This window comes from Palaemon carinicauda, chromosome 34, assembly GCF_036898095.1.
Source record: "Palaemon carinicauda isolate YSFRI2023 chromosome 34, ASM3689809v2, whole genome shotgun sequence".
NCBI classification, from domain to species: Eukaryota; Metazoa; Arthropoda; class Malacostraca; order Decapoda; family Palaemonidae; genus Palaemon; species Palaemon carinicauda.
Genome location: NC_090758.1, coordinates 58,258,308 through 58,283,307, shown reverse-complemented (window position 1 = coordinate 58,283,307; position 25,000 = coordinate 58,258,308). Strand labels below are relative to the sequence as shown.

At 38.8% G+C, this 25,000-nt stretch overlaps 1 protein-coding gene across 1 annotated transcript in view; it reads right to left on the bottom strand.

The window, feature by feature from the left end:
• Positions 1-25,000, bottom strand: part of LOC137626639 (neuroligin-2-like) — a 50,212-nt gene that overhangs the window by 24,530 nt on the left and 682 nt on the right. The window contains exon 1 of the mRNA XM_068357659.1: positions 24,982-25,000. This exon is cut by the window's right edge and continues 682 nt beyond it. Within this exon, the coding sequence (XP_068213760.1) occupies positions 24,982-25,000 (19 nt within the window). The remainder of the gene's footprint in view (positions 1-24,981) is intronic.

Below are 25,000 nucleotides of genomic sequence, written 5' to 3'. Positions count from 1 at the left end.
AGCTAGGGCTCCCAGAGTAGTGCTCTGACTAGCCAATACGTTGCCTGATTGAGGTGTTAGGTCAGGTAAGCTTCTCAGCCACCTAGAGTGCTGGTCATGGGAATACAGATCTGTTAGGTGAACAGCTGAGTTTTATTAGCTAGCACGCTGCCAGGCCACTGATCGCCGTCACGTTGTAATTGTTAAAAGGTTTATTGGAGGTGACACTACTTATTGGTTGTATCAACTGTCAGCAAGAATTAAGTAAGTGGAGCAGCAGAGTATATATATATATATATATATATATATATATATATATATATATATATATATATATATATATATATATATATATATATATATATATATATATATATATATATATATATATATATATATATATATATATATATATATATATATATATATATATATATATATATATATATATATATATATATATATACATATATATATATATATATATATATATATATATATATATATATATATATATATATATATATATATATATATATATATATATATATATATTTTACCTTCTGTGAGAAAAAAACATTGGGTATATATTTAATATTATTTTTTGAGAGATGTATTTAATATACATTTCTATTTACATTAAATCGCCAAAATTCTTCGAAACTTTATTTGGATGCCATCTATTGGCAACTGGAATAATTATTTACAACTTGTCTTTTTATAAAGTGGTTTGAAGTAGGTTCGATTTGATCATTTGCCTCCAGATCTTAATGACTGTCTACATTCAGAATTATGATATTGGTCAGTCGAATGTTTAGTTGAGCAATAGTTTGTCTCTCATTAATATTTTCCATATATTTACTTATTATAATTTTATCGAATAGATAATGAAACACTGTATTGCACTATATATTTAACAAATTATCGTAATTCAAACAAAAATATAAGTTTTATATTGCTTTTTTGGGGGGCTCAGGCCATGTCGTCCTGATGGAAGTTCCTTCATTATTAGCTTCCTAGGTTATATTTTACTACAGTGATATATCCCAGAGAATTTACCAAAAGTATCCAGAATTCTAACTCCTGGAGTGAATATCCCTTAAAATTGGATATCGCGTAATCAGAGGACGTATTCTTGACACTTCTCATAGCTATCTACACCCCTAATAGCGTTTCCACTTCAAGAGGGAAAAAGTGGCAAGAATATATGAGAGTCATTAACGAGACAACACTCTCGACACTCCTACTGTACTGTAAAAAGTGTGCCGAATCACCACCGCGAGGCGCCACCAAGCCATTCTTTCTCTTGTAGCTTCGTTGACCAGTGTTATCCCGTGTTATCTCTCACTATTTCGGAGTTATTTGTTGCTATGATGTCTTCACCAGCCTCATCAGCTTCAGGAAAGTTAAGTAATATCTTTGAATTGTGTAAATGTAAGCTCTTGCCAGTTTTACTCTTCGATTGAGATCGTAATTAACGTAACAGGAGCTGTTGCCAGCCGGATGGCGTCATGAACGCGGTCGTTTTTCTTGTACATCTAGTTAGCCAGAACGACTTTCCCGGCATTTTTTGCTTTAATAACTTTAGCTATTTAGTATTTTAGCTAGGGATTTTTATATTATGTCATTGTTGTCGTGGAATTGGCTATTATGTTCAAGCCTCACGAGTGCTAGGCTTCCTAGCCTAGGCACCTACACACTTCATTCATGATATAACCCTCCTGGTAAAGTTTTATTGAAGCTCAGGCAATATTTTATTACTGTATAAATTTTCCTCTTCCAAGATAGTATACAAGAGAGTTTCGGTGAACGATTCTCTATGCTCCTAGAGTTACTAGCCTAGGAGCTTTAGTATACTTTCGTACATGTCCCCAATTGCTCTTGTATTGTCTTCTAAGGTGAGGTTGATGCCTCCTATACCTTCTAAGTCGATACTAATCTCTTGGCGAGATTTACGAGCAATTCCCCTTCCCTCTGATTAGCCTAGGCTATCCTCAGTTAGCTTTGCTGTGAACTGAGTTCTGGCAAAGTTTACTGGGGTGTTTCTTTTCTTTCTCTTAACCACTGAGTCAGTTTTGAGTTTAGAATGGGACATCAGAGAAAAAAGTCTGTGTTAGATATCTTACTGTCTTGGAGAAATGATTTTCCAAGTTAGGTTAAGTTGTCTTTACAGGAGGCTAGACCTCCCTAGACCATATGTGGAGGTTTTTGTATAACAATTCCCGCTTTGTTGGTCTAACAGACAGTCCTGTGCTGGTAGATCTTAGACCGAAGAAATTATTTCTTCCTTGCCTAAGATCTATGGTACGAGATTCTGTTCTCTGCGAGATTATGTCCTGTGTGCCGCTTTCTCACTTGACTAACCCAACCTTGGGAAATGATTTCCCCTACTAGAGGTTACTTTATGAGATCAGAACCCTTCAAGTTAGGTAATGCCTTCGGGTATTGCCTCACTTATAGGACATTTACCCCTTCCCTGCTGTCTCTTTTGTGTTAGATGTGCCATCACCCTCCCTGGCCGTCAATCTATATTTGACCCCAAGGGTAATATATAGAACTGGCCTGAGGTTCCATGTCTGCTGTCGGCTGGGCCGGCTGGCGACAGGTACCCTCATAATCATTAGTGATCTTCAGTCCTCCCTTGGACTGCCTTCCATAGCCCATATGCATGGGATATGGTTGGGTGGAAGCCCGAATATAATTCCCCTTTCCACTTGAACCCTCATTCAGGATGGAGGTCGGCAAGGCTGGGCCTTTGCCTTCCTCCATCCTCTCTCTTTTTCTCTACCTTTCCTTTTACTGGGCCGGCCGCTGGCAGCTTATAGCTGTCGGCGGCTATGTTGGTTGTCTGTCGGCCAGGAGTTACTCTGCCGCCACTTCCCGGGGGTGTCGCTGAGCGATAACCCAACGACAATAAACATACTACAGTATGACCAGTGGCTAGCAACTAAGTTGTCAGCTGGCAGTCGGTCACCCAAAGTATAGATCTGAAGACAGCAACTGCTTTCAATAGCCCAGAATAAGACGGCACATGTCGGCAAGGCCGGCATATGTCAGCAGGCCCGGCATATGTCGGTAGGCCCAGCATGTGCCGGCAGGCCCGGGAGGTCTGTGCTGTAGCCCAAATAGTTTTTCCAACGTACAAGGTGTTTCATGGGCAGCCTATTGTAAGACCATCACATATAAGAGAATGATCCTCTCTACCACTTAATGGTTATCGACCATCAACATACCCCTAAAATTGAACCTGGGACATTGTGTTAAGAAGACACTTTATATCAAAGGATATTATCTTCCCATACAAAATTCTTTAAGAATTTATTGTTCAATATGGGAGGAGATCATAACAATGGGCTGGACAGGAAGCACAAGTAGGTGTCTTTCCCATTTCTAGCTTACTCTATCCAAGGTAATATTTAAAAAAAAAAATATGTATGCTGAAATCTGAGAATTTCACCGAATACTTATATGCTTTTCTTTCTTTACAGGAGAAGCATCCCGTGTGCGGGAACAGCTTTTGAAAGGTCCGTAGCAAGAATTTCTACGGCCATGACGTGTGCAGGGCCCTTGCTCGCTGCACAGTCACCAAGGGGGCTCTCAAATACTGGGACCCACAGGTATGTACCGTTTGTAACAAACTGGTAAAAGAGGCTTTTGATGATCAAAAGTCTACTGAGTCAAGGGATGCAGCAAGGGACGCACTACAAAAATGGGTCAGAGTTTTTAAGAAGAACACCTCTTGCCCATACCTTCCTAATAAGAGGATGAGGGACTGTCTTTTCCCTAGGGCATCTGCGGATGCAATCATTCCCCAGGCTCAACCTGAGATTCCCCTTGTTCAGATTCCGGCAGAATCTGATGTTTCGGACACCTTGAAGGGCATCCAATTAGATGACAACATGTCGGTTGTCTCAGAGGAGACTGAGAACAATCTCCTAGTCGAAGAACTGGAGCAGGAAGATGACGTACCTCCTGAGGCCGAAGTTGATAAGACCGATACGATTTCGGTATCATCAGCCGGGGTGAGAGAGCCAGTGCTTTTGACTTCATCTACTGCACCCCAGTTAGATTCCATCACAAGTACGTTGCACTCACTGCTGTCTATGTTGCAGGACATTCAGAAGAAATCGTCCGAGAAAGAAGCCTCTTTTCGGACGGAAATGCATCAGTTGGTTGCAACACGTTTAGCCCCGAAGAAGCTAAACGTCAAGGATCTCCCTGCTTTCTCTGACGTTAATCCTTGGAGATATCCAGAGCATATGCCAATGTCGGGGTGGAAGATCTTCCTCTCAGAGAAACTGGGCACTGTCCCAGTAGAGGAAATTGAGTTTTGGCCCAGCAAAGGGGTCTACCCGGATTGCTATGTCCGTCTGAGGACGGAACCTGCATCCAAGGAGGAAACAGAGCCGAAGGAGATGACTGTCTTCGAACTCTCTAAGGATCAGGCCTTATATACAACCACCTTGAAAGAGAGGGCCTTTACTAGCTCCAAGGTGCCGGGTCTCAGCAAAAAGCACTCGTTCTTTATTGTTGACCCCAAAATGTGCCTTCCCCTTTATGGACAAAGGGTTTAAGGCAGCCTTAAAGGCAATTGAAGCAGGGAAACCTTGCCCTACACTGGAAGAGTGTAGACCCTTTTCCCTTGCTTTTCCATCAGATGATAAAGACTGGAAGGATGTTCATAACACCTTCACAGTTGGGTAGCTGGAGGCAGATATTGCTGGCCGACAGTTCTGCGAAGACCTCCCGAAGCTGTCGGAGTCTCTCCTGTGAAGAGAACAAGAGACTAAGGAACATCTTGCTGCTTCCATGTCTCTGCAGACTGGCTTAGAGACTATGGCAAGCATCTCGGACACCCCAGAAATGTACATGGTTTTCGCCAAATCTCATTTGACGACAGTCACCAAGGACTTGTACAACTTTATCAAAGCCTGGAGGACTTGTAGAGAGTTCGTGTTCGCCTCGGCTGCGGCGAGACACGAACCAAGGAGGCTCATAGCCTCCAACATCTGGGGAAAAGACCTCTTCCTAAGCAAAGTGGTCAAAGAGGTCGTGGACAAAGCCGCTACGGAGAACAGGAATCTCCTCTCCAAATGGGGATTGTCCTCAAAAAGAAAATCTTCCGCTGACGAGGGTCCCCAGCCAAAGAATAAATCAAAACGACCAAGAGTGCCCTCTCGGCCTAAAAAAGAGCAACAGCTTCCCGTGGCCACGGTGCCCCAGATGGTGGCACAACCAACCTCCACTTTCCAACTGGTGCCCCAAACACTGACGACCCAATCGCCGGTGTTCACCCCAGTTTTTGAAAGCCAATCGACGGCTTTTAGGCCGAAGTCTCGAGGTTCCTTTCAAGGATTCTCTAGACACTCCTTCAGAGGTAGGAGTAACAAAGGTTGACGTGGACAAGGGGGCAAGTTCTCCAACCAGCACTCCATGTGAGATGCTACCGGTAAGAGGGAGACTTCTCCTCTTCCGGGATCGTTGGACCTTCGATCCCTGGGCCCACAGCCTAATCTAGAATGGACTAGGGTGGAGTTGGAGCTCAACTCCACCAAACTTTCCTCAACTCTTCCAGCATTCAACCCCCATTCTGGAAGAATATGTTCAGGAACTCCTGAACAAAAGAATTATAATGAAGGCAAAGTCCATCAGATTCCAAGGAAGGCTATTCTGTGTTCTGAAGAAGGATTCGGAAAAGCTCAGAATAATTCTGGGTCTATCACCCCTCAACAAATTCATAGTGAACCACAAGTTCAGAATGCTGACACTTCTACACATAAGGACCATTTTGCCCAAACGGGCATACACAGTCTCCATAGACATGACGGATGCGTACTGGCATGTTCCAATTAACTGTCAAGTTTCCCCTTACCTAGGGTTCAAACTACAGAAAAGAAATTACGTTTATAGAGCCATGCCCTTCGGTCTAAACATAGCCCCAAGGGTATTCACCAAGCTTGCGAATGCAGTCATTCATCAACTACGCCTAAAAGTGGATCCAGGTAGTAGCCTACCTGGACGACTGGCTGGTGTGGGCAGCATCCAAGGAAGAGTGCAGGCAAGCCTCCAAACAAGTGATCCAGTTCCTGGAACACTTAGGATTCAAGATGAACTTGGAAAAGTCTCGTCTATCTCCAGCTCAAAAAGTTCAAGTGGCTGGGCGTCAGATGGGACTTACAGTCACACTGCCTTTCCATTCCATCAAAGAAGAGGAAAGAGTTAGCAGGATCTGTCAAGAGATTTCTTCAATCCGACAAGATATCAAGAAGGCACCAGGAGAGAGTGTTGGTGTCCCTCCAGTTTGCCTCAGTGACAGATCCAATATTGAAAGCACAATTAAAAGATGCATCAGGAGTTTAGAGAAACTACGCATCAAACGCTCGAAGAGATCTACAGAGGCCGATTCCAAATCGTCTGCGATCACTACTCAAACAATGGTAAGAAGCCAAGAACCTGAAGAGCAAGGCACCTCTGAAACCACCTCCACCGGCAGTCAACGTTCACACGAACGCCTCAAAAGAGGGGTGGGGAGGTCACTCTCATCATCGGAAAGTCCAGGGAACCTGGTCTCCCCTCTTCAAGTCCTTCCACATCAATTTTCTGGAAGCCATGGCGGTTCTTCTCTCTCTGAAAAAACTGGAACTTCGCTGCTCAATCCACATCCGTCTGGTTCTAGACAGCGAAGTTGTAATGAGATGCCTAAATCGACAAGGCTCGAGATCGCCTCACATAAATCAAGTGATACTGGCCATCCTCCGTCTAGCGAAGAAGAAGAGATGGCACTTGTCAGCAGTCCATCTTCAAGGGTTCCGCAATGCGACAGCGGACGCTCTATCCAGGGTCAACCCGATAGAGTCAGAATGGTCCTTAGACGCAAAATCATTCTCCTTCATATTACGCAAAGTCCCAGGACTGCAGATAGACCTCATCGCAATGAGCGACAACAAGAAGCTACCCGGGTATGTAGCCCTGTACGAGGAGCCTCTAGCGGAAGCGACAGACACAATGTCCATAGATTGGAACAGGTGATCCAAGATCTACCTGTTCCCTCCAAACAACCTTCTGCTGAAAGTCCTCGACAAACTGAGATCCTTTAGGGAGATAGCAGCAATAGTGGCCCACAAGTGGCCCAACAATGTTTGGTTCCCTTTAATAACGGAACTATGCCTGAAGCTGATCCCGTGGCTGGACCCAGTTCTGACTCAGCAAGTGCAGCAATTGACTGTCTCAGCTTCATCAGAGAAAACCCAAAACCCTCATATCATGATTTTCTCGCCCTAGCGGTCAAGAAACGGTTCGGGATTTCTAGGGACAGTATTCACTTCTTAGAAGAATACAAGTCAAAGTCAACAAGAAGACAATATGAGTCTTCCTGGAAGAAATGGGTGGCCTTTGTCAAGGCGAAGAAAGCTAAGGAGATTTCTACTGATTTCTGCTTGTCCTTTTTCATCCATCTTCATGAACAAGGTTTAGCAGCCAACACGATTACTACATGTAAATCTGCCCTAGCCAATCCTATATACCTTCCAGACAGACTTTTCTAATGAAATCTTCAACAAGATTCCAAAAGCCTGCGCTAAACTTCGGCCCGCAGCTCCTCAAAAGCCCATTTCATGATCTTTGGATAAGGTTCTTCACTTAGCATCAACTCTGAACAATGAGGATTGCTCGGTGAAAGACTTGACTCGAAAGGTGATATTCTTATTTGCACTAGCCTCAGGAGCCAGAGTTAGCGAAATAGTGGCCCTCTCGAGGGATGATGGCCACATTCAGTTCACAGATTCCGGAGAACTGAACCTCTTTCCGGATCCGACATTTCTCGCCAAGAACAAACTATTCACTAAAAGATGGGGTCCCTGGAAAATCTACCCTATGAAGGAAGAAGCATCCCTCTGCCCAGTGGAATGCCTAAAGGTCTATCTTCGTAGAACTTCAGACTTTAAGGGAGGTCAGCTTTTCAAGGGAGAGACGTCTGGTTCAACAGTATCCTTGAAACAGTTAAGGGCGAAAATCACCTATTTTATACACAGAGTGGATCCAAACAGTACACCCGCAGGTCATGATCCGAGAAAAGTTGCCTCGTCTCTGAATTTCTTTCAGACGATGTCGTTTGAAAGCCTTTGGGCTTATATTGGATGGAAGTCATCCAGAGTTTTCTTCAAACACTAGGTGAAGCAATTACAGGAAATAAAATTTTCATGTGATGGCGGCAGGCAGTATTATAAAGCCTGCCTCTTGATTACTGCGAAGAACAGTGCATTAATTTGGACTTTTAGTGAAGGGTGTACATGATAGACTCGTAAGACATATCATGTCATTTTATATTTCCCTTAGAGTGGCTAATGTTTTCCTTTTCAGGTGAAACTTATTTTAATTGTGTTATTACTATTTCTGATTTTATGCAGAATTGTTCTGCATAAGATGTAACTGAATACATCCATGATTTTTATTCTTGTAATAAACAAGAGAAGGAATCATTGCGTCTCTTTCACCTCAAACATTCTAGATTAAGAATAAAGTCAGAGCATCCTTGATTCTTTTAATATTTAAGAAAATATTGGGGAACTAAGGTTAAAACTGTCCCAAGCAAACAGGTGAGAACTGATTGTACTAATCTGTTAATTTTACTGAACTAAGGTTTCCTACACGTATGTAAACCTGTCTGTCTTTTTTCAGCCAGACTTGGGAGGTATTAGTAACCTATAGAGAGATATACCATCTAAGTACAAACTACAGTATACTTATGTATATGATGACACTAATATACAAACTGTTTGCTAGATTGTTCCTTGAACTCATAATCCTTGAGTTTTTTCCTAGTCTACCCAGACTCCTCCCTGTAGGGGGCAGGAAAAGCTGACATAGTTTATGATCAATTAACTGATGTATAACGGTAACATCAAGTTTCTCTAGGTCTAGAAGACCAAATAGGAAATATTTATCTCGAGATAACGGCACTATTGAAAATCCACAGATACATTAATGCTCTGGTAAACTTCCATCAGGACGACATGTCCTGAGCCAAAAAAAACGATTTTTGGGTGAGGAAGCAATGTCATCCTGATGGACCCACCCTCTTTTTTGAAAAAAGGATAATGAATCCCTCCCTATGTTACTGTATCTGCAACACCTACAAAGCTACAAAGAATGGCTTGGTGGTGCCTCGCAGTGGCGATTCAGTGCACTATTTACAGTACAGTAGGAGTGTCGAGAGCGTTGTCTCTTTTACGACTCTCCTATATTCTTGCCATTTTTCCCTCTTAAAGCGGAAACGCTATTAGGGGTGTAAATGGCAATGAGATGTGTCAAGAATACGTCCTCTGATTACGCGATATCCAATTTTAAGGGATATTTGCTCCAGGAGTTAGAATTCTGGATACCTTTGGTAAATTCTCTGGGATATATCACTGTAGTGAAATATAAACTAGGAAGCTACTAATGAAGGAGCTTACATCAGGATGACATGGCTACCTCACCCAAAAATAGATTTTTCGCTTTGCTTCAAAATCCGTTTTCTCAATTTTTCTTTGTTCATTGCCGTTTTGTTCACCCTCTCTCTCTCTCTCTCTCTCTCTCTCTCTCTCTCTCTCTCTCTCTCTCTCTCTCTCTCTCTCTCTCTCTCACATACTGCACAAAATACTGGAGAAAATATTTGAAAAAATTGTACCGAAAAAAAAAAAAACAATAAACAAAAGACGTGCATACCAAGAGACAGAAGGATCTTATTTCAGAAAATTAGAAAGTGGAAGAAAATCTTGCAAAGGAAAAATATGTGTGGAAAATGATGGAAATAAAATGTAAGATAGAAAATGCAGAACAAAAGATTATAGAGTCGAAAGAAAATGAAAAAAGTGACTTAGAAGAAAGAACACTTCAAAATATAAAAACCAACCCCAAAGTACTTTACTCCTATGCAAAAAAGATGAATATAGGGAGAATGAAAATAGGCCCTCTACGAATTGAAGGACGGCTAACGAATGAAAAAAAGGAAATACGCAACATATTAGCAGAAAAATATAAGAGTGAGTTCACGCCAAGAATTGCGAATGAGAAAAATGAAACAGAAAGGAGAGAAGAAAATGTTGAATATCTAACAGATATAGATATTAATGAAGCAGATATTGTCAAGGCTATAAACGAAATTAAAAATGGATAGGCAGCCGGACCAGATGGAGTTCCAGCGATTTTGTTAAAAAAAAACTGCAAACACTATCGTGAAGCCGCTTGCAATACTGCTAAGACAAAGTGTAGATATGAGCGAGATATATGTTAAACATAAATTAGCTTATATAACCCCTATCTTCAAAAGTGAATCAAGACTAGAGGCAAGCAATTATAGACCTGTTAGTCCAACATCACATATTATGAAAGTGTATGAGAGGGTAATAAAAAAGAAAAAAACGAACCATTTGGTTAGAAATAATTTGTTTAATATAGGTCAACATGGTTTTGTGCCTGGAAAAGTACACAGACCCAACTGATAGCACACTATGAAAACATATACAAAAATATGATAAATGAAAAAGACACAGGTGTGATCTATCTACATTTTGCAAAAGCCTTTGACAAGGTAGACCATAATATATTAGAGAAAAAAATGAGAAAGCATAATATTGTGGTAAAGATACGAAAATGGGTAAAAGAATTCCTGCAAAACCGAAAACAGATAGTGGTTGCAAATGACGAGAAATCAAATGAAGCCCAGGTAATATCTGGCGTGCCACAAGGTACGGTATTAGCTGCAGTGCTGTTTGTTATTATGATCTCAAACATAGACTATGATGTTGAAAACTCCGTAGTGAGAAGTTTTGCCGATGTCACAAGAATAAGTAGAGAAATTACTTGTGATGAAGATAGGAACTCACTACAAAGAGATCTAAACAAAATATATGAATGGGCGGATATAAATAGGATGGTATTTAACTCCGATAAATTCGAATCAATAAATTATGGAAACAGAGAAGGAATGGTATATCCATACAAGGGACCTAATAACTAGACAATCACAAACAAGGAAGCAATTAAAGACCTTGGTGTAATGTTAAACAGGAATATGTTATGCAACGACCAAATAGCAACACTTTTGGCTAAATGTAAAGCAAAAATGTGAATGTTATTCAGACACTTTAAAACAAGAAAAGCTGAACACATGATTATGCTTTACAAAACTTATGTACATAGTACACTCGAGTACTGCAATGTAATATGGTACCCACACTACCAAAAGAATATTGTGCAAATAGAGAGTGTACAAAGGTCCTATACTGCTAGAATAAAAGAATTTAAGGACCTTTACTACTGGGAAAGACTGCAATTTTTAAAACTATACAGTCTAGAAAGGAGAAGAGAACGCTACATGATAATACAGGCATGGAAGCAAATAGAAGGAATTACTGAAAACATCATGGAGCTAAATATATCAGAAAGAGCAGACCGAGGTAGATTGATAGTGCCAAAAAATATACCAGGTAAACTAAGAAAGGTGCACAGGACATTAATCCACTAAGCACCAGCATCGATAATGCAGCGACTATTTAATGTGCTGCCAGCTCATCTAAGAAACATATCAGGAGTGAGCGTAGATGTGTTTAAGAATAAGCTTGATAAATACCTAAGATGCATCCCAGACCATCCAAGACTGGATATGCAAAATACACCAGAAGATGCATTAGCAAATCTCTGGTGGATATACGAGGTGCCTCACACTGAGGGACCTGGGGGAACCCAAACAAAAAATAAGGCAAAAATAAGGCAATAAGGCTCTCTCTCTCTCTCTCTCTCTCTCTCTCTCTCTCTCTCTCTCTCTCTCTCTCTCTCTCTCTCTCTCTCTCTCTCTCTCTTCAAATAGGATCAAACCTGACGAATCAGTGACTCCCGAAAGCTAATTCCGTATGATATCTAAGTCTTTCTACTAAAGGTTTGAGTCTCTCTACGTTTTGTATTTGCTTGAAGCTTTCGGCAATCATCTTCAAAGGCCTAATTCTACATTGGCTTTCGAAAATTGAGATGATCCTCTACGGTTGAAATTGATATACATATTGAATTTTGATGTGTAAGAGCCATTTGGTAGGTTATAATGATGACAAGACTTTATTTCTAACTATTTTATTTTATTTAACTGAAAATTAATATAATTTTCCATGGTTTTCGAAACAGATTTTATATCAATAGTTTGTAAGAAAAGGGTTATCCACTTCAAACTCTTTTTCTCTAATCATTTATTTGACCATTTGGTTATAACATCATTTATAACATATTGAAAGGTTTCTTTCAGTTTGTGTTAATATTATGTGTCCTTTAAATGAAATGTAAGGTTATTTTTATACATAAAGAACTTATAATTTTTTTTTTCATATAAAACAGACGGTGAGTAATTAACCATCTATGGATATTGATTCGAATAATATAACAATCGAAGTTCATAATTGAACTGAAAAGCAACCATTATACAGTATATATATATATATATATATATATATATATATATATATATATATATATATATATATATATATATATATATATATATATATATATATATATATATATATATATATATATATATATATATATATGTATGTGTGTGTGTGTGTATGTGTGTGTAAATATCCCCCACGAATGGCATTTAATACCGAATTCTATCTTGGGAATATATATCCAACTGGAATTCATTTTATTTCAACAGCTTTCGGCCGGGTAGAGATTCGAACACCCACCTGTTCGGCTGGAAACCATGCCTGCAGAGACTCTTACCGACTGAGCTATCTTGATAGCTCAGTTGGTAAGAGTCTCTGCAGGCATGGTTTCCAGACGAACATGTGGGGGTTCGTATATCCAACCGGCCAGAGGCTGTTACCATAAAATGAATTCCAAGTGGATATATATTCCCAAGATAGAATAAATTATTATATGCCATTCGTGGGTGATATTTACATTGATTGAAATCACGTGTGCTTGTGATATATGTTCATGCATGTGTATATATATACATATATATACAAATATATATATATATATATATATATATATATATATATATATATATATATATATATATATATATATATATATATAAATATATATATATATATATATATATATATATATATATATATATATATATATATATATATATATATCAATAGCACACGTAATTTCAATCAATGTAAATATCACCCATGAATGGCACTTAATACCCAATTCTATCTTGGGAATACATATCCTCTTGGAATTCATTTTATGATAACTGAGCCATGCCTTACCTTATTTTATGTTTGGGTTCCCCCAGGTCCCTCAGTGTGAGGGACATCGTATATCAAACAGAAGGTTGGTAGTGAATCATCCGGTGTATTTTGCATCTTCCAGTCTTGGATGGTCTAGGATGCATCTTATGTATTTATCGAGCTTATTCTTAAATACATCTACGCTTACTCCAGATATGTTTCTTAGATGAGCTGGCAGCACATTAAATAGTCGCTGCATTATCGATGCTGGTGCTTAGTGGATTAATGTCCTGTGCGCTTTCCTTAGTTTTCCCGGTATATTTTTTGGCACTATTAATCTATCTCGGCTTGCTCTTTCTGATATTTTTAGCTCCATGATGTTTACAGTAATTCCTTCTATTTGCTTCCATACTTGTATTATCATGTAGCGTTCTCTTCTCCTTTCTAGACTGTATAGTTTTAAAAATTGCAGTCTTTCCCTGTAGTCAAGTTCATTAAGTTCTTCTATTCTAGCAGTATAGGACCTTTGTACTCTCTCTATTTGTCCAATATCCTTTTGGTAGTGTGGGTACCATATCACATTGCAGTATTCGAGTGTACTACATACATAAGTTTTGTAAGGCATAATCATGTGTTCAGCTTTTCTTGTTCTAAAGTGTCTGAATAACCTTCCCATTTTTGCTTCACATTTAGCCAACAGTGTTGCTATTTGGTCGTTGCATAACATATTCCAATTTAACATTACACCAAGGTCTTTAATTGCTTCCTTGTTTATGATTGTCTCATTATTAGGTCCCTTGTATGCATATATCATTCCTTTTTTGTTTCCATAATTCATTGATTCGAATTTATCGGAGTTTAATACCATCTTATTTATCTCCACCCATTCATATATTTTGTTTAGATCTCTTTGTAGTGAGTTCCTATCTTCATCACAAGTAATTTCTCTACTTATTCTTGTGTCATCTGCGAAACTTCTCACTACAGAGTTTTCAACATAATAGTCTATGTCTGAGATCATAATAACAAACAGCAGTGCAACTAATACCGTACCTTGTGGCACGCCAGATATTACCTGAGCTTCATCCTATTTCTCATCATATGCAACCAGTATCTGTTTTTATTTTTTGCAGGAATTCTTTTACCTATTTTCCTATCTTTACCACAATATTATGCTTTCTCATTTTTTCTCTAATATATTATGGTCTACCTTGTCAAAGGCTTTTGCAAAACCTAGAAAGATCACATCTGTGTCTTTTTCATTTATCATATTTTTGTATATATTTTCATAGTGTGCTATCAGTTGGGTCTCTTTACTTTTTCCAGGCACAAAACCATGTTGACTTATATTAAACAAATTATTTCTGACCAAATGTCTCATTATTTTCTTTTTTATTACCCTCTCATACACTTTCATAATATGTGATGTTAGACTAACAGGTCTATAATTGCTTGCCTCTAGTCTTGATCCACTTTTGAAGATAGGGGTTATATAAGCTAATTTATGTTTAACATATATCTTGCTCATATCTACACTTTGTCTTAGCAGTATTGCAAGCGGCTTCGCGATAGTGTTTGCGGTTTTTTTTAACAAAATAGCTGGAACTCCATCTGGTCTGGCTGCCGATCCATTTTTAATGTTGTTTATAGCCTTGGAGTGGAGGTTCAAATCTCTACCCGGCCAGAAGCTGTTACCATGAAATGAATTCCAAGTGGATATATTTTCCCAAGATAGAATTCGGTATTAAATCCCATTCGTGGTTGATATTTATAAATTAAATATATATATATATATATATATATATATATATATATATATATATATATATATATATATATATATATATATGAGAAAAATTATTTTCATATTCCATACTAGTAAATGTGGGCTGTACATCAATAAAAGTAAATTCTCCTCTCTACCGTTTGACGTAACGTAAAATGAAGATTGATGGCCTGGGAGCATTGTTCAAATTCATATGTGTATGACAACGTTTCCCAAAGCAATGGGGAAAAACGTTTGCTTCAATACGTTTATTATGGAATCATGAGGTATTGAACTGACACAAGTAAAATATTTAGGCTTTTATTGTAAGGTGAACTTTTGCATGTGTCTTCGAATATCAGTGCATAAAATGGTGCCAGATTAATGGTTGAGAGAGAGAGAGAGAGAGAGAGAGAGAGAGAGAGAGAGAGAGAGAGAGAGAGAGAGAGAGAGCGAGAGAGAGAGAGACGCCCAATTACCACACACTATGCCCTCATTTTTCCCTAACGATCAATAAATCGGTTAAATTTAATCATATATAGAAATGTCTTCCAAAAATGTCACACGTATATATATATATATATATATAAATACATATATACATACATATATATATATATATATATATATATATATATATATATATATATATATATATATATATATATATATATACATATATATATATATATATATATATATATATATATATATATATATATATATATATATATATATATATATATATATATATATATATATATATACACACATATACGTATATATATATATATATATATATATATATATATATATATATATATATGCATTTTATATATATATATATATATATATATATATATATATATATACATATATATATATATATATATATATATATATATATATATATATATATATATATATATATATATGTGTGTGTGTGTGTGTGTGTGTGTGTGTTTGTGTGTGATAAATTTTTGCACATTTAAACGTGTTTCTTTCATATTTAAAATAAGCCATATATATTAATGCATTAAAGTCTGGATTCTCTTAACGACCTCGGGATCAGAGTCCCAGGTGGAATCGCTTAAAAACTATAAAATCAGACTAGCGGGGATTAGAACCCTCGTCCAGGATATCTGTATGTCAGGGACCATACCACTCAGCCACGAAGAAAGATAAAAGTCAATGACAATTCTTCTGTACATATACCTGTCAAATTCAGGTTTGGTAAGTTTGGGATTTGGCATTCGATTAATGATAAATTTTTGCACATTTAAACATGTTTCTTTCATATTTCAAATAAGCCATATATATTAATACATTAAAGTCTGGATTCTGATATTATAGTCTTTGGGCGATTCTGCCTGGGGCTCTAATCCTGAGGTCGTTAAGAGAATCAACACTTTAATGGGAATGGCTTCAGGCCAACGAGTGGAGCGGTCGATGACGGTAAACAGGTAACAATGTCCTTGTGATGTGGGTAGGGGGCCTACAACGTCGACGTGAATGTGTGCGAAACGACGCTGAGGTTGAGGAAAGGTGTCCACTCCTGAATCTGTGTGTCGATGTACTTTGGAAGTTTGGCAAGAAGTACAGGCGCGGACCCAATCCTTAGCATCCTTAGAAATGCTGTGTCAAATAAACTTTGCCTTCAGGAGCTGTGCAGTAGAACGGCACGAGGGATGAGAAAGGCCGTGAATGAAATCAAACACGTGTCGGCGCATGGGATCAGGAATCCAAGGTCGCGGTCTACCAGTACTGACGTCACAGAGGAGAGTGGTGTTGGAGTCTTCGAGGGGAAAGTCTTCCCAACGGAGGGACGTGCAGGATGTCCTACAAGCTTGATATTCTGGATCCTGTCGTTGGGCTTCAGCCAGGGCGTTGTAATCCAATCCCAGTTGAACGGCAGCCAACGTGTTTCGTGACAGGGCATCGGCAACAGGATTCATTTTCCCAGGGACGTATTGAAGGGTGCAATTGTATTCAGCCACGGCGGAGAGATGTCGGCGTTGACGGGTGGACCAGGCGTCAGACTGTCGAGTGAAGGCGTGCACCAGAGGCATGTGGTCTGTGCGAATGACGAAGGGCGTACCTTCTAAGAAATGGCGAAAGTGACGGACAGCCAAGTGCACCGCCAGCAATTCTCGATCGAAGGTAGAATAACCCGATTCTGCCTTGGACAGTTTTCTGCTGAAGAAGGCCAATGGGCTGGGCGAGCCTTTGACCACATGCTCGAGTACTGCCCTAATAGCGACGTCGCTGGCATCGGTGAAGAGAAGGAGAGGCGCGTGTGGGATAGGAAAAGTGAGAGCCGCAGCAGTTGATAGGGCCTTCTTTGCATTGAAGAAGGCTGCTTCTTGAAGGGGACCCCACTTCAGGTCCTTTGGCTTGCCCTTGAGGGAGGCGTAGAGGGGAGCAACAGTGGCGGCAATGGCTGGCAGAAAACAGTGATAATAGTTGATCATGCCGAAGAATTCCTGCAAAGCTTTGACGGTCGAGGGCGTGGAGAAGTTCTGAACGGCTGCTACCTTCTCAGGGAGGGGATGGACTCCTTCAGGAGTGATACGGTGCCCTAAGAACGACACTTCGTTGGCGCCAAAGGTACACTTGTCGTACCAGACTACAAGGCCGTTTTGTTGCAGGCGGTCGAGCACGATGCGCAGGTGACGGAGGTGTTCCTCTTTTGAGGAGGAGAACACAAGTATGTCGTCCACATAACATACACAGAAAGGGAGGTCCCCTAAGATGCCATCCATGAGACATTGAAACGTTGCCCCAGCATTACGAAGGCCAAAACAGGAATAATTGAAGGTGTATGTATCAAACGGACTGGAGATGGCGGTCTTGGGGATGTCTTCTAGGTTCATAGGCACCTGATAATACCCCTTCAAGAGATCGAGCGTAGAGAAAACCTTTGCTTTGTGCAGGTAGGTGGTCACGTCGGCAATGTTTGGGAGGGGGTAGTGATCCGGTTCTGTTTGCATGTTCAGGCGCCTGTAATCCCCGCACGGACGAGGGAGCCGTCTTTCTTCAAAACGATGTGTAAGGGTGACGACCATGGGCTGGAGGCCTTTTGGCAAAGGCCCATTTCCTCCATTTCGGCGAACGTCTGTTTGGCGGCTGCCAATCGTTTCGGTGCCAGACGTCTGAATTTTGCGAAGACTGGGGGTCCCGTCGTCTTGATATGGTGATAAATACCGTGATTGGCAGGAACCGTGGGCGTTTGGTGAAGTTCTGGACGGAAAACTTCCAGGTACGACGTGAGGAGGTGGGCGTAGGCATCCGTGGGTGCGCTGATGTGGAGAGCGAGGTTAGAGGGGGCGGGTTGAAGAGGTGTTGACAAGTACGAGTCTGCGTTGACCAATCGTCGGTGGGCGACATCGACCAGAAGGTGGAAATGAGAGAGGAAATCCGCACCAAGGATTGGCATTGTGACGTCAGCAACGAGAAACTTCCAATTGAATTTACCGTTTCTGAATGATAATGTGAGGTTCTCGTAACCGTAGGTGGGTATCGCAGATCCGTTGGCAGCTACCAAGCGGACGTCGGCAGATGTAGACAGACTACGTCGTGCCTTGAAGAGTTTCCTTGGCAAAAGAGAACGACAAGCACCCGTGTCTACCAAAAATCGCACGCCCGTTCTTGCATCCTGTAAAAAAAAGATTAGAAACACGGGAGGCCACCGCCACAAGCGATGGCCTACTTACACGTTTTTTGGCCAGTGACATTCCTCGGCACATTTCTTCGCAGTTGCCCCGAATCGGAAGTGGTAGTAGCAAAATTGCGGCGGATGGGAGGTAGTAAGTGGCTGTAGAAGTCGGTTGTTGGGGCGTGAGCGATTGGTGGGCGGCTTTGTCTCTGCTTCGGCACGTCACGGTGTGGGCGTGTATGTCCTACGGCATTCATGTCAGCTTCAGTTGACGTTGAATAGGCATCCTCTTCGTCAGGGGTGGAGGCGTTGATGGAGGTCTTGAAGTGGCTGTCCATAAGGGCGTCGGCTTTGGTCATCAAGTCCTTTATGGGTAAACTATCGACATCGGGTATGGCAGCGCGTATAGGTCCGGGTAAACGGCGTATCCAAAGGGCACGAAGTAGGTTTACCTAACGAGGAGAGCCGTCTGCGGCAGGTTGAAGGCGAGCGATACTAGTCATTTCCCTGAGGGCAAGCGAAGCCCTTTGGTCCCCCAACGGTTGTTGCGAGAGCTGAAAAAGCTTTGCTACACGGGCGGCTGGCGACGGCGAGTACTGCTGCAGAAGGTATGTTTTGAGGGCGTCATACGCTATTGGCGTGTCTCCTTGTTCACAAAGCCAGTCGGATATTTCCGGGAAGGTGTCCTCGGGTATCGCCGCGAGAACATAATCTGCTTTGGTGGTTGAGCGAGTCACGCCATTGATGCGAAACTGGACTTCTGCGCGCTGAAACCAAGCAAATGCCTCTCCGCTGGCGAACGGTGGAAGTTTCAATGGGGCGGCCGCAGCGCCAACTGCTTTAGTAGAGTCCGTCATAGTACCAACGATGGAGGGGCGAGGGAGGTGGGGGTGGAAGGCAGTGGGAGCGAGTCGACAGGACATAACAAGTTTGAGAGACAGACAATGTTACAGAGCAAAACCGGAGACATGATCATTCAGGTTCTTTTTAGTGCGAGGGAAGAGCGCAGATACAAGCATAATATATACAAAATAATTATGTACAATTGTGTGACACACGGTTGGTACAATATATAAAATTCTACCTCATACTTGGGATCGAAGGCTGGCCCCTTCTAATGAAAGGCCAGGTCGAAACCAACCATGCCACGAGAGGCCATAAAAGAAGTCGGTACCTAACGCTACCCAGCCGTTAAGGTTTTACCTGGCGAGACATCAGTCTCTTACCAGCGAGTTTTCCCCGACTTCCCGGCCCACCACGTGACACAATTGGTAGTAATTCATTCAAATTACCCCTAATGAGTCAATATGGATAAATATCAACACAACATCGTGTTCAAATAGAAATAAATTTCTACCTCATACTTGGGATCGAACACTGGCCCCTTCTAATGAAAGGCCAGGTCGAAACCAACCATGCCACAGGAGGCCATAAAAGAAGTCGGAACCTAACGCTACCCAGCCGTTAAGGATTTACCTGGCGAGACATCAGTCTCTTACCAGCGAGTTTTCCCCGACTTCCCGGCCCACCACGTGACACAATTGGTAGTAATTCATGCAAATTACCCCTAATGAGTCAATATGGAAAAATATCAACACAACATCGTGTTCAAATAGAAATAAATTTCTACCTCATACTTGGGATCGAATGCTGGCCCCTTCTAATGAAAGGACTTTCATTAGAAGGGGCCAGCGTTCGATCCCAAGTATGAGGTAGAAGTTTATTTCTATTTGAATACGATGTTGTGGTGATATATATATATATATATATATATATATATATATATATATATATATATATACATATAAATATATATATATATATATATATATATATATATATATATATATATATATATATATATATATATATATATATATATATATATATATATATATATATATATATATATATATATATATATACAGATGCTCCCCTACTTACGAACATTCGAGTTACGAACAACGGTACATACGAACACAAATTGAAGGAAGTCCAAACATGTTCGTAAACATCCGTAGATTTCATTTCAAGTTAAATTCTCTCTCTCTCTCTCTCTCTCTCTCTCTCTCTCTCTCTCTCTCTCTCTCTCTCTCTCTCTCTCTCTCTCTCTCTCTCTCCGTATTTTGATTTTTAATGCAGTTAAATCTTCATATTTCTTTGAAAATTATTAAAAAAAAATTTTATATCCGTATTCGATGTTTCAATTAAGGGAATAGTTCCGTCAGAAGAAATATAACGTTATCAGACTTTTGGCATTTTTTTTTTATTTATTAACATATTAGAAATATCTTCAAGATGAATATTACATCAGCGCCAATATGTTACAGAAAATCAGTTTCCCTACAGTTCTTATTATTAGGTATCATGCGAAATCGTTGTAGCTCTTTCTGTGTGTGTGTGTGTGTGTGCTCGCTCTGTCAATCGCATATGGGTAGTTAATTCTAAAGCTTCATACAGTATTCAATTTTTCGTTCAATATTAAGCCTTCATATTTCATTAGACATTATTGTGTTTAATTATGGTTTATTAAAGCACGTTCATATTTTTTTTTAATTTCTTGAGCATTTCAATAATCAACAATTACTTTTGATTTACTTTTGGTTGGGAGATCAGCTGATCTCAAGGTGACGCTGCAGTATTACGATTATGCGCACACATAGTACGAATAACACTGATTTATATAATTTTCTTGATATTCGAAATCTCTTCATAGTGAATATTACAACAGCGCTAATATATTATAGGGTATCACATTTTCCATACAGTTCGTTGATAGACATTATTAGTTATAAACGGAATACGCAACCCCCCCCCCCCTCTCTCTCTCTCTCTCTCTCTCTCTCTCTCTCTCTCTCTGTCTCCGTATTTTGATTTTTAATGCAGTTGTCTTCATATTTCTTTGAAAAATATTAAAAAATTCTTTATATCCTTATTCGATGTTTCGATTATGGGAATAGTAACGGATCGGAAGAAAATCACTTGCTTTGCCTCTCGCCTTCCGCCAGAAGAAATATAACATCAGACTTTTTTTTTCTTAACTTTACGGTAAGTTGTACTAATCTCATAACTAATGATACAGACCACTAAAACACTTGATATCGTTACTCGGGGTTTCGATTATAGGAATGCTGTAATAAGATTACTTGGCAACATAATGAAAGAAAATCATTCGGTTTGTCAGCGCTCTTCCGCCAAATACATGACGTCACAAGATACGTGACGTATACTCTACAAAGAATGATTCCGTCGGTCAAAATTAAAATAAAACAATTCAGTAAACTAACCTTTTGCATTTTATTTAACAATAGCAAAACAACCATGAAGCAGTTAAATGCACAGTACTGTTACATACAGTAAATACAGTACGGTACAAGTCAGCTGATTTGATAAGCGTGAAAAGGTAAACGTTACAGTACAGTACATAATGCAAATGGCCGCTTGTTTACGTAAGTTTCTAGCAAAAAAAATTGGGTAATGGAACAATAAAATATCTTTCAGTACATTTATTTAAAAAGGAATTAATGTACAGTACTGTACTAAATGTACAGTACACTATATTTACTACGATTTTACTTAAAAGTCAGCTGATTCAGAAATGCAGTGCATATGTATGGCCGATTTTTTGTGCAAGTTTCCATTATGTAGTGTGCAGTACAGGATAATAAAACAACATACTGTACTGAACTTTACAGTATTATACAGACTACTGTAATATGATAAAGTAAAATATTTGTAACAACCTATTTTATATGAAATGGGGCTATTTGTTGACTTCTACTGCTGAAAATCGTAGACATCTGAGTTCTCCAGACCAAAATTTAGCACTAACGACTTACGAACAATACGACTTACGAACAGACTCTCGGTCCCTATTGTGTTCGTAAGCTGGGGACTGTCTGTATATATATATATATATATATGTATATATATATATATATATATATATATATATATATATATATATATATATATATATAAATGTGTTTATATGAGTGTGTATGTGTACACGTGTGTATTATTAAAGTCAATGTTCCACCTATGTAAGTAAATTTGGATACAATCGATCGCAGAACTATCTGACATGGCTAAGGTAAAGTGTCATAGGCCCTGCAACTTCACCCCTATTCTTCCATCCTCCGAATCAATAAACTTTCTATATTCTACACCAATTCATAGACCAGTTTACACCATTCAACAAAACCAATCATCAATTTAGCCAGGCCAATTACTGCCACTGGCAATGACAGATGGTGGGTTGGTTGCGTTATTTAATATTTCAATTAAATCACTGGTCGCTAATTATGATGGAAGGATGGATGTATAATTAATTTAAATGCCACAGATATCTATTTGGAAATGGTCTTAAATAAGACCTAAATATATATATATATATATATATATATATATATATATATATATATATATATATATATATATATATATATATATATATATATATATACATATATATATATATATATATATATATGTATATATATATATATATATATATATATATATATATATATATATATATATATATATAATGGCTAGTGGATATGTTAAGTGATACCTGGAAATCAAATCGCCTGAAATCACATATATATATTATACTATACATCTCAAACTGCAATTCTGCTTCGAGTTAATAAAGTTTGGAACTCGGCCATAAATTCAAAAGTAATAACTTTCTCTAAATCGAGATTAATGGCAAGAGATTAGTCAGGGCAAAGTCCGGATTTAATAGGATAACACTATGATACTGCTTAACTCTCTCTCTCTCTCTCTCTCTCTCTCTCTCTCTCTCTCTCTCTCTCTCTCTCTCTCTCTCTCTCTCTCTCTCCGTTTGAGAAGGGATGATCCGAAATCCTTAATAATATCAGGGAAAGTTAAACGCTTACTGAAATGAAGTAGCTTTTGTGAAGAGATGAAGGGCATGTGGAGTTAAAGTGAAGGGTAATTGAAGGTTCAAGAAGAAGAGGGAGAGTGGTATTACGCTGTTGGTGGTTAATATACACACATGTGTATGAATAATAGAATTTGACATAATTTTTTTTTTTTTTTTTACATATTCAATTCAAACACTATAATCATTGAATTCACTTTAACAATAAATTTATTGAAATGAAGACTTGATTGAGGTTTTTTGTGAACTCGAAAGAATATTTTTAAAAAAATCAATGCAGAATGTTTTAAAAATACAAATATTGTTCAATTTATTTGTATATAAAGTGGGATGAATATTTTTCATATTAAAGTAAGGATAGATTTCTGTTATGCAGATATCATTATAGATTATTTTTGTCTGACTATTAGAATATCCAATATTATTATTTTCTTCTAAAACAAGTTAGTTAGAATAGGATTAATAGTCTGATAATAGTTTTTGCTCTAAATTTTGTGAAAATTCATTCCATTTTCTCTCGATAAGGTCATCATTATCTTTTCAAAAGTTATTTAATCAATCAGTCACTCAAAAATCCTTCTTACATAAAAAATGAAAATTTTTTTAGGATAACAGAGGAAAAAAATTAATATGATAAATGTTTGCTTGTCAGTTTGGATGATTTTTATTATCATTATTATTATTATTATAATTATTATCATCATCATCATTATTATTATTAGTATTACTTGCTAAGCTACAACCCTAGTTGGAGAAGCAGGAAGCTACAAGCCCAGGGTCTCCAACAGGTAAAATAGCCCATTGAGAAAGGAATTTAGAAAAAAATTAAATATCCTAAGAAAAATAACTATATTAGAATAAATATCTCCTATATAAACTATGAAAGCCTTAACAAAACTAGAGGAAGAGAAATAAGATAGAATAGTGTGCCCGAGTGTACTCTCAAGCAAGAGAACCCTACCCCAAGACTGTGGAAAACCATAGTACAGAGGCTATGGCACTACCTACGACTAGAGAACAATGGTCTCGTTTTGGAGTGTCCTCCTAGAAGAGCTGTCCTCATTCATGTCTGTGATTTGGCCATTTCATCACCACGATGGCCAGTGGGGATTGGTGGTAGGGGAGAGTTTATCCTTATCACTTACAGCAAACCAACCTAGTATTTTGGCCCTGGCTAGTACATCTTTAATAAGTATAGCGTTTAACAAACCCTTTCACCACGTGAAGGTAACTACACTCAGAAAAGGAAGAAATGCCTGTCAGTGAGGATGATTCTATTCTAGTTATCAGAGGAGTAGTGATCCAGTCTTTAAAATGGGGTTACTATTGACATGATATTAAATGAATAAATGATACAATATGGAAGATGTAGATGGTTTAGTATTTAATCAACTAATACATTGAGTATATTGATGAATATGATAAACAAATAAACCTAAATGAATCTGACCTTTGTGAGGGACGTAGAT